A 12,038-nucleotide genomic window follows, 5' to 3' on the forward strand; every position below is an offset into this window, starting at 1 on the left:
TATTTTTGACATTGACTTTATTTTCGACATTGACTTTATTTTCGACATTGACTTTATTTTTAACATTGACTTTATTTTCGACATTGACTTTATTTTTAACATTGACTTTATTTTCGACATTGACTTTATTTTCGACATTGACTTTATTTTTAACATTGACTTTATTCTCGACATTGACTTTATTCTCGACATTGACTTTATTTTCGACATGGACTTTATTAATTGAAAAAATGTCCAAATTGGGATTAAGTACTTCTCATCTTATTCTCGACATTGACTTTATTTTCGACATTGACTTTATTTTCGACATTGATTTTATTTGCGACATAGCCATTATTCATTAGGATTGAAATGAAGCTCAGCGCAAGTTCTTTCAGGAAGACTGGGTATATATTCATTCACTCCACAGCTGCTGATAATCAGCTCATCACAGGCTTTCTCTTTAACCTATTACATTTCACCTCATTCTCCAGCAGCCAATCAGTGTGCTGCAGCCAAACTTTAAAATGGTTCTCCTTTCTCCTGCAGTCAGCTGTGATTTCAGGTCTTCATGCTGCCGCCCGCCTCCTCCCCATCCGCCTCCTCCCCATCCACCTCCTCCCCATCCACCTCCTCCCCCCCCACCTCCTTTCATCACATCCAGTGCCAGGAGAGCTAATCCAAAGACCTCATCACACCTCCTCTTCATCCCATCTCCTCATCAAATCCAGATCTTCATCATCATCACCAGTGTCTAGACCCCGGGGGGTTCCCTATATGCTCACGGCTGCATTTCCCCTTTAGATATACCATTTCAGGATCGGGGTCTAATCGCCAAAGACTTAACATTTATCACATGGCATGGGTCAATAAATGTTCTTTAAACAAAATGAAGTCTCTCCTGATTGAACTGTGTTCCCGACATTGATTTGAATCCATTGACATTATTCTCTAGATTTTTACTTTATTCTCGACATTGAGTTTATTTTATTGATTTCACTCTTTTTATTTTTTTATACATTTTTTTTATTTTTATTGACTTTCTTCCTGACCTTTTTCATTTTTTTTGTCAACATTTACACTTTTAACATAAAAAGTTCCTCTGCGTTTTTCCCTTCACTTTTTTTTGTTCATTTCAGGTGTTATTATTGACATTGACTTCTTACTTGACATTTATTCTCTCTTATCACTATTGACTTTTTTTTTACATTGAAATTATTTTTAAAATGTTTTAAGACGCGAAACATAATTTATAATTTCACATTTTAGTGCAAAAATATATTTTAATAATAAAAAACCCTCTCACCTGGCAGGAGCAGCAGAAGGAGAAAGTGCTGATAATCCATGAGTGTGTTTGAAAGAAAATAGTGTGTGTGTGAGAGAGTGTGTGTGAGAGAGAGTGTGTGAGTGTGTGAGAGAGAGGTTTGATTCTGTACTCTGCTGATGTGTGAAGGAGAGAGAGTCGGAGAAAGAGGAGGAGCAAAGTGAACACACCTCCTCACACACACACACACACACACACACACACACACACACACACCTCACACACACACACACACACACACACACACACACACACACACACACACACACACACACACACACACACACACACACACACACACACATCTCTCTGTCTTTAACTTTCCCAACAGAAGCTTTAAGGTCTACATTTTTTGCACAAACAGGAAATGCCTCAATCAGTGACTGAAAACCCTGGAGAGAAATAACTGATATACACCTGAACATCAGCAGGAGAGGACTCTTTAAAGTAGAGACTCTACATACTGATATACACCTGAACATCAGCAGGAGAGGACTCTTTAAAGTAGAGACACTACATACTGATATACACCTGAACATCAGCAGGAGAGGACTCTTTAAAGTAGAGACACTACATACTGATATACACCTGAACATCAGCAGGAGAGGACTCTTTAAAGTAGAGACACTACATACTGATATACACCTGAACATCAGCAGGAGAGGACTCTTTAAAGTAGAGACACTACATACTGATATACACCTGAACATCAGCAGGAGAGGACTCTTTAAAGTAGAGACACTACATACTGATATACACCTGAACATCAGCAGGAGAGGACTCTTTAAAGTAGAGACACTACATACTGATATACACCTGAACATCAGGAGGAGAGGACTCTTTAAAGTAGAGACACTACATACTGATATACACCTGAACATCAGCAGGAGAGGACTCTTTAAAGTAGAGACACTACATACTGATATACACCTGAACATCAGCAGGAGAGGACTCTTTAAAGTAGAGACACTACATACTGATATACACCTGAACATCAGCAGGAGAGGACTCTTTAAAGTAGAGACACTACATACTGATATACACCTGAACATCAGCAGGAGAGGACTCTTTAAAGTAGAGACACTACATACTGATATACACCTGAACATCAGCAGGAGAGGACTCTTTAAAGTAGAGACACTACATACTGATATACACCTGAACATCAGGAGGAGAGGACTCTTTAAAGTAGAGACACTACATACTGATATACACCTGAACATCAGCAGGAGAGGACTCTTTAAAGTAGAGACACTACATACTGATATACACCTGAACATCAGCAAGGAGAGGACTCTTTAAAGTAGAGACACTACATACTGATATACACCTGAACATCAGCAGGAGAGGGACTCTTTAAAGTAGAGACACTACATACTGATATACACCTGAACATCAGCAGGAGAGGACTCTTTAAGTAGAGACACTACATACTGATATACACCTGAACATCAGCAGGAGAGGACTCTTAAGTAGAGACACTACATACTAATATACACCTGAACATCAGCAGGAGAGGACTCTTTAAAGTAGAGACACTACATACTGATATACACCTGAACATCAGCAGGAGAGGACTCTTTAAAGTAGATACACTACATACTGATAAACACCTGAACATCAGGAGGAGAGGACTCTTTAAAGTAGAGACACTACATATTGATATACACCTGAACATCAGCAGGAGAGGACTCTTTAAAGTAGAGACACTACATACTGATATACACCTGAACATCAGCAGGAGAGGACTCTTTAAAGTAGAGACACTACATACTGATACACACCTGAACATCAGCAGGAGAGGACTCTTTAAAGTAGAGACACTACATACTGATATACACCTGAACATCAGGAGGAGAGGACTCTTTAAAGTAGAGACACTACATACTGATATACACCTGAACATCAGCAGGAGAGGACTCTTTAAAGTAGAGACACTAGATACTGATATACACCTGAACATCAGCAGGAGAGGACTCTTTAAAGTAGATACACTACATACTGATATACACCTGAACATCAGCAGGAGAGGACTCTTTAAAGTAGAGACACTAGATACTGATATACACCTGAATATCAGCAGGAGAGGACTCTTTAAAGTAGAGACACTAGATACTGATATACACCTGAACATCAGCAGGAGAGGACTCTTTAAAGTAGAGACACTAGATACTGATATACACCTGAACATCAGCAGGAGAGGGACTCTTTAAAGTAGAGACACTACATACTGATATACACCTGAACATCAGCAGGAGAGGACTCTTTAAAGTAGAGACACTAGATACTGATATACACCTGAACATCAGCAGGAGAGGACTCTTTAAAGTAGAGACACTAGATACTGATATACACCTGAACATCAGCAGGAGAGGACTCTTTAAAGTAGATACACTACATACTGATATACACCTGAACATCAGGAGGAGAGGACTCTTTAAAGTAGAGACACTAGATACTGATATACACCTGAACATCAGCAGGAGAGGACTCTTTAAAGTAGAGACACTAGATACTGATATACACCTGACCATCAGCAGGAGAGGACTCTTTAAAGTAGAGACACTACATACTGATATACACCTGAACATCAGCAGGAGAGGACTCTTTAAAGTAGAGACACTAGATACTGATATACACCTGAACATCAGCAGGAGAGGACTCTTTAAAGTAGAGACACTAGATACTGATATACACCTGAACATCAGCAGGAGAGGACTCTTTAAAGTAGATACACTACATACTGATATACACCTGAACATCAGGCAGGAGAGGACTCTTTAAAGTAGAGACACTACATACTGATATACACCTGAACATCAGCAGGAGAGGACTCTTTAAAGTAGAGACACTACATACTGATATACACCTGAACATCAGCAGGAGAGGACTCTTTAAAGTAGAGACACTACATACTGATATACACTGAACATCAGCAGGAGAGGACTCTTTAAAGTAGATACACTACATACTGATATAACACCTGAACATCAGGAGGAGAGGACTCTTTAAAGTAGAGACACTACATACTGATATACACCTGAACATCAGCAGGAGAGGACTCTTTAAAGTAGAGACACTAGATACTGATATACACCTGAACATCAGGAGGAGAGGACTCTTTAAAGTAGAGACACTACATACTGATATACACCTGAACATCAGCAGGAGAGGACTCTTTAAAGTAGAGACACTACATACTGATACACACCTGAACATCAGCAGGAGAGGACTCTTTAAAGTAGAGACACTACATACTGATATACACCTGAACATCAGCAGGAGAGGACTCTTTAAAGTAGAGACACTAGATACTGATATACACCTGAACATCAGCAGGAGAGGACTCTTTAAAGTAGATACATTACATACTGATATACACCTGAACATCAGCAGGAGAGGACTCTTTAAAGTAGAGACACTAGATACTGATATACACCTGAACATCAGCAGGAGAGGACTCTTTAAAGTATAGAGACACTAGATACTGATATACACCTGAACATCAGCAGGAGAGGACTCTTTAAAAAGTAGAGACACTAGATACTGATATACACCTGAACATCAGCAGGAGAGGACTCTTTAAGTAGAGACACTACATACTGATATACACCTGAACATCACAGGAGAGGACTCTTTAAGTAAGAGACACTACATACTGATATACACCTGAACATCAGACAGGAGAAGGACTCTTTAAAGTAGAGAACACTACATACTGATATACACCTGACATCAGCAGGAGAGGGACTCTTTAAAGTAGATACACTACATACTGATATACAACCTGAACATCAGCAGGAGAGGACTCTTTAAAGTAGAGGACACTACATACTGATACACACCTGAACATCAGCAGGAGAGGACTCTTTATAAAGTAGAGACACTACATACTGATATAACACCTGAACATCAGGAAGGAGAGGACTCTTAAAAGTAGAGACACTACATACTGATATACACCGAACATCAGCAGGAGAGGACTCATTTAAAAGTAGAGACACTAGTACTGATATACACCTGAACATCAGCAGGAGAGGACTCTTTAAAGTAGATACATTACATACTGATATACACCTGAACATCAGCAGGAGAGGACTCTTTAAAGTAGAGACACTAGATACTGATATACACCTCAACATCAGCAGGAGAGGACTCTTTAAAGTAGAGACACTAGATACTGATATACACCTGAACATCAGCAGGAGAGGACTATTTAAAAGTAGAGACACTACATACTGATAATACACCTGAACATCAGCAGGAGAGGACTCTTTAAAGTAGAGACACTAGATACTGATATACAACCTGAACATCAGCAGAGAGGACTCTTTAAAGTAGAGACAAACCTAGACACTGATATACACCTGAACATCAGCAGGAGAGGACTCTTTAAAGTAGATACACTACATACTGATATACACCTGAACATCAGCAGGAGAGGACTCTTTAAAGTAGAGACACTACATACGGATATACACCTGCACATCAGCAGGAGAGGACTCTTTAAAAGTAGAGACACTACATACTGATATACACCTGAACATCAGCAGGAGAGGACTCTTTAAAGTAGAGACACTACATACTGATATACACCTGAACATCAGCAGAGAGGACTCTTTAAAGTAGATACACTACATACTGATATACACCTGAACATCAGGAGAGGACTCTTTAAAGTAGAGACACTACATACTGATATACACCTGAACATCAGCAGGAAGGACTCTTTAAAGTAGAGACACTACATACTGATACAACACTGAACATCAGCAGGGAGGACTCTTTAAAGTAGAGACACTACATACTGATATACACCTGAACATCAGGAGGAGAGGACTCTTAAAGTAGAGACACTACATACTGATATACACCTGAACATCAGCAGGAGAGGACTCTTTAAAGTAGAGACAACTAGATACTGATACACCTGAACATCAGCAGGAGAGGACTCTTTAAGTAGATACACTACATACTGATATACACACTGAACATCAGCAGAGAGGACTCTTTAAAGTAGAGACACTACATACTGATATACACCTGAACATCAGCAGGAGAGGACTCTTTAAAGTAGAGACACTACATACTGATATAACACCTGAACATCAGCAGGAGAGGACTCTTTAAAGTAGAGACACTAATACTGATATACACCTGAACATCAGCAGGAGAGGACTCTTAAAGTAGAGACACTAGATACTGATATACACCTGAACATCAGCAGGAGAGGACTCTTTAAAGTAGAGACACTAGATACTGAATACACCTGAACATCAGCAGGAGAGGACTCTTTAAAGTAGAGACACTACATACTTGATATACACCTGAACATCAGCAGGAGAGGACTCTTTAAAGTAGAGACACTACATACTGATATACACCTGAACATCAGCAGGAGAGGACTCTTTAAAGTAGAGACACTAGATACTGATATACACCTGAACATCAGCAGGAGAGGACTCTTTAAATAGACCTAGATACTGAATACACCTGAACATCACAGGAGAGGAAACGCTTTAAAGTAGATACACTACATACTGATACACTGACATCGGAGGAGAGGACTCTTTAAAGTAGAGACACTAGATACTGATATACACCTGAACATCAGCAGGAGAGGACTCTTTAAAGTAGAGACACTACATACTGATATACACCTGAACATCAGCAGGAGAGGACTCTTTAAAGTAGAGACACTAGATACTGATATACACCTGAACATCAGCAGGAGAGGACTCTTTAAAGTAGAGACACTAGATACTGATATACACCTGAACATCAGCAGGAGAGGACTCTTTAAAGTAGATACACTACATACTGATATACACCTGAACATCAGGAGGAGAGGACTCTTTAAAAGTAGAGACACTAGATACTGATATACACCTGAAACATCAGCAGGAGAGGACTCTTTAAAGTAGAGACACTACATACTGATATACACCTGAACATCAGCAGGAGAGGACTCATTTAAAGTAGAGACACTAGATACTGATATACACCTGAAACATCAGCAGGAGAGGACTCTTTAAAGTAGAGACACTACATACTGATATACACCTGAACATCAGCAGGAGAGGACTCTTTAAAGTAGATACACTACATACTGATATACACCTGAACATCAGAGGAGAGGACTCTTTAAAGTAGAGACGACTACATACTGATATACACCTGACATCAGCAGGAGAGGACTCTTTAAAGTAGAGACACTAGATACTGATATACACCTGAACATCAGCAGGAGAGGACTCTTTAAGTAGAGCACGACATACTGATATACACTGAACATCAGCAGGAGAGGACTCTTTAAAGTAAGGAGAGCACTAATACTGATATACACTGAACATCAGCAGGAGAGGACTCTTTAAAGTAGATACACTACATACTGATATACACCTGAACCATCAGGAGGAGAGGACTCTTTAAAGTAGAGACACTAGATACTGATATACACCTGACATCAGCAGGAGAGGACTCTTTAAAAGTAGAGAACACTACATACTGATATACACCTGAACATCAGCAGAGAGGACTCTTTAAAGTAGAGACACTAGATACTGAGATACCACCTGAACATCAGCAGGAGAGGACTCTTTAAGTAGAGACAACTAGATACTGATATACACCTGAACATCAGCAGGAGAGGACTCTTTAAAGTAGATACACTACATACTGATATACACCTGAACATCAGCAGAGAGGACTCTTTAAAGTAGAGACACTAGATACTGATATACACCTGAACATCAGCAGGAGAGGACTCTTTAAAGTAGAGACACTACTACTGATATACACCTGAACATCAGCAGGAGAGGACTCTTTAAAGTAGAGACACTAGATACTGATATACACCTGAACATCAGCAGAGAGGACTCTTTAAAGTAGAGACACTAGATACTGATATACACCTGAACATCAGCAGGAGAGGACTCTTTAAAGTAGATACACTACATACTGATATACACCTGAACATCAGGAGGAGAGGACTCTTTAAAGTAGAGACACTAGATACTGATATACACCTGAACATCAGCAGGAGAGGACTCTTTAAAGTAGAGACCTACATACTGATATACACCTGAACATCAGCAGGAGAGGACTCTTTAAAGTAAGACACTAGATACTGATATACACCTGAACATCAGCAGGAGAGGACTCCTTTAAAGTGAAGACACTAGATACTGATGATACACCCTGAACATCAGCAGGAGAGGACTCTTTAAAGTAGATACAACTACATCACTGGATATAACAACCACCTGAACATCAGGAAGGAGAGGACTCTTTAAAGTAAGAAGACACTAGAAGACTGATAGACACTGAACATCAGCAGGAGAGGACTCGTTAAAGTATGAGACACTACATACTGATATACAACCTGAACATCAGCAGGAGAGGACCTCTTTAAAGTAGAGACACTAGATACTGATATACACCTGAACATCAGCAGGAGAGGACTCTTTAAAGTAGAGACACTAGATACTGATATACACCTGAACATCAGCAGGAGAGGACTCTTTAAAGTAGATACACTACATACTGATATACACCTGAACATCAGGAGGAGAGGACTCTTTAAAGTAGAGACACTAGATACTGATATACACCTGAACATCAGCAGGAGAGGAACTCTTAAAGTAGAGACACTACATACTGATATACACCTGAACATCAGCAGGAGAGGACTCTTTAAAGTAGAGACACTAGATACTGATATACACCTGAACATCAGCAGGAGAGGACTCTTTAAAGTAGAGACACTAGATACTGATATACACCTGAACATCAGCAGGAGAGGACTCTTTAAAAGTAGATACACTACATACTGATATACACCTGAACATCAGGAGGAGAGGACTCTTTAAAGTAGAGACACTAGATACTGATATACACCTGAACATCAGCAGGAGAGGACTCTTTAAAGTAGAGACACTACATACTGATATACACCTGAACATCAGCAGGAGAGGACTCTTTAAAGTAGAGACACTAGATACTGATATACACCTGAACATCAGCAGGAGAGGACTCTTTAAAGTAGAGACACTAGATACTGATATACACCTGAACATCAGCAGGAGAGGACTCTTTAAAAGTAGATACACTACATACTGATATACACCTGAACATCAGGAGGAGAGGACTCTTTAAAGTAGAGACACTAGATACTGATATACACCTGAACATCAGCAGGAGAGGACTCTTTAAAGTAGAGTACACTACATACTGATATACACCTGAACATCAGCAGGAGAGGACTCTTTAAAGTAGATGACACTAGATACTGATATACACCTGAACATCAGCAGGAGTAGGACTCTTTAAAGTAGAGACACTACATACTGATATACACCTGAACATCAGCAGGAGAGGACTCTTTAAAGTAGATACACTACATACTGATATACACCTGAACATCAGGAGGAGAGGACTCTTTAAAGTAGAGACACTAGATACTGATATACACCTGAACATCAGCAGGAGAGGACTCTTTAAAGTAGAGACACTACATACTGATATACACCTGAACATCAGCAGGAGAGGACCTCGTTAAAGTAGAGACACTAGATACTGATATAACACCTGAACATCAGCAGGAGAGGACTCTTAAAGTAGAGACACTAGATATCTGATGATACACACTGCAACAATCAGCATGGAGATGAACTCTTTAAAGTAGATACAGCTACATACTGATATACACCTGAACATCAGCAGGAGAGGACTCTTTAAAGTAGAGACACTAGACTAGATACTGATATACACCTGAACATCAGCAGAGAGGACTCTTTAAAGTAGAGACACTACATACTGATATACACCTGACATCAGCAGGAGAGGACTCTTTAAAGTAGAGACACTAGATACTGATATACACCGAACATCAGCAGTAGAGGACTCTTTAAAGTAGAGACACTAGATACTGATATACACCCTGAACATCAGCAGGAGAGGACTCTTTAAAGTAGATACACTACATACTGATACAAACATACAAATCAAACACTGAACATCAGGAGAGGGACTCTTTAAAGTAGAGACACTAGATACTGTATAACACCTGAACATCAGCAGGAGAGGACTCTTTAAAGTAGAGACAACTACATACTGATATACACCTGAACATCAGCAGGAGAGGACTCTTTAAAATTAAAACATTTTAAACAATGATTCTCACTGATGTAGACTTTAATGATGAATGGCAAGCAGATTTGTACCTGTGTGGTAATACTACAATACTTCAGGGGAGCATGGATAATTAGTAACAGACTTCTGTCTCTTTGTAGTGATCTAACAAAAGCGTAGTCATTTGGACCAAAAAAACAAGCTGTACCATCTGAAGACCAGAGGTCCCACACACACCACACACACACACACACACACACACACACACCACACACACACACACACACACACACACACACACACACACACACACACACAACACACACACACACACACACCACACACACACACACACACACACACACACGACACAACACACACACACACACACACACCAACACACTCCCCCCCGTCATAAAAGACATGCTTCTGGACGGCAGCAGGCGCTGGGAGAATAACAAGTGGAACCTGAGAGTAGAGCAGACGTTAAAGTGAAACAGACGTTAAAAACGGCCCGCCCGAAGGGGTCCCGACAGTGAACGCAACACCCCGTTACTGTCCAACAGATGTACAGACCACACAACACACACACACACACGCACAACGCACACATACATTTTTTCTGATTACATAACATCTTGTATATTTTGTGACGTGTAACAAAATATTTTAAGATTTTAGTTTTCAACTTCGTGTAATTCCCTAGTGGTTTGCATTTCTTGTAAAAAGCTGAGTGGCTACGGGACTTTTAAATGTTAAATGTTAAATGAGTCGGCAACATTTTTCTCCTGATGGAAATGTTCTGGGCCGTCGTAGCGCGTTGGCACCTGCTGGCCACCGTAGGACTGATTGAAGATTTGAAAATTATATATTTCTGCTGACTAATGCACAGGAATATTAGAAAAATATAAATTCATGCCATCTTCAATTCTTGAATTCTTCCCCCCGAAGGAGACACAATGAAGTCAGACTAATAAAATAAATAAAAAAACACGCCCACAAACAATAAACTCTGACATAATTTCAACTGCAGGGGAAAATAAAAACACCCGCTTCATTTCCTGACTCCAATAAAAGACTGTAGAAATAACACGTTGGCTGCACGTTCAGCACAGACACAAAGACAAGTGTCTAACATGCCTTTGAAATGTGCAAAATGTTCAAAGAGCCCAAGGCGTATTTCTGTTATAGATTTGAAATAACTATGTTGTATTCATGCAGTAATTACGGAGGCCATTTGGACAGAAATTGTCAACGTTTTTTTGGCCTCGGAGAAAATCTCTTTATTTATATATTTGCAAAAGTCTTATTTTCAATGCAAGATTTTTTTAATGTAGTATATAGTAATTCAAAGTGTGGTAATAGTACCTTTACTGAAGTACAGTGGTGTAGTGGTCGTTGGACGCGGGGGATCGTCATTCCACCACTTATTTGGAGACCCCACTTTTTGAAGCATGATTTTTTTTTTTAAGTGGAGAGAGAGAGAGAGAGAGAGAGAGAGAGAGAGAGAGAGAGAGAGAGAGAGAGAGACAGGAGAGAGAGAGAGGGAGAGAGACAGTGAGAGAGAGAGGGGAGATAGAGAGAGAGAGAGAAGAGAGGAGAG

General features: G+C 39.8%; 1 protein-coding gene across 1 annotated transcript in view; it reads right to left on the reverse strand.

The window, feature by feature from the left end:
- The window catches only part of LOC117496418 (integrin alpha-11-like), a 60,428-nt gene extending 59,061 nt beyond the window's left edge, over positions 1-1,367 (reverse strand). Inside the window, 1 exon segment of the mRNA XM_034148081.1 lies at positions 1,286-1,367. Within this exon segment, the coding sequence (XP_034003972.1) occupies positions 1,286-1,325 (40 nt within the window). The 5' untranslated portion in view covers positions 1,326-1,367.
- Between the last annotated feature and the right edge of the window lie 10,671 nt (positions 1,368-12,038).

The sequence above is a fragment of the Trematomus bernacchii genome, unplaced genomic scaffold, assembly GCF_902827165.1.
Source record: "Trematomus bernacchii unplaced genomic scaffold, fTreBer1.1, whole genome shotgun sequence".
Taxonomy (NCBI): domain Eukaryota; kingdom Metazoa; phylum Chordata; class Actinopteri; order Perciformes; family Nototheniidae; genus Trematomus; species Trematomus bernacchii.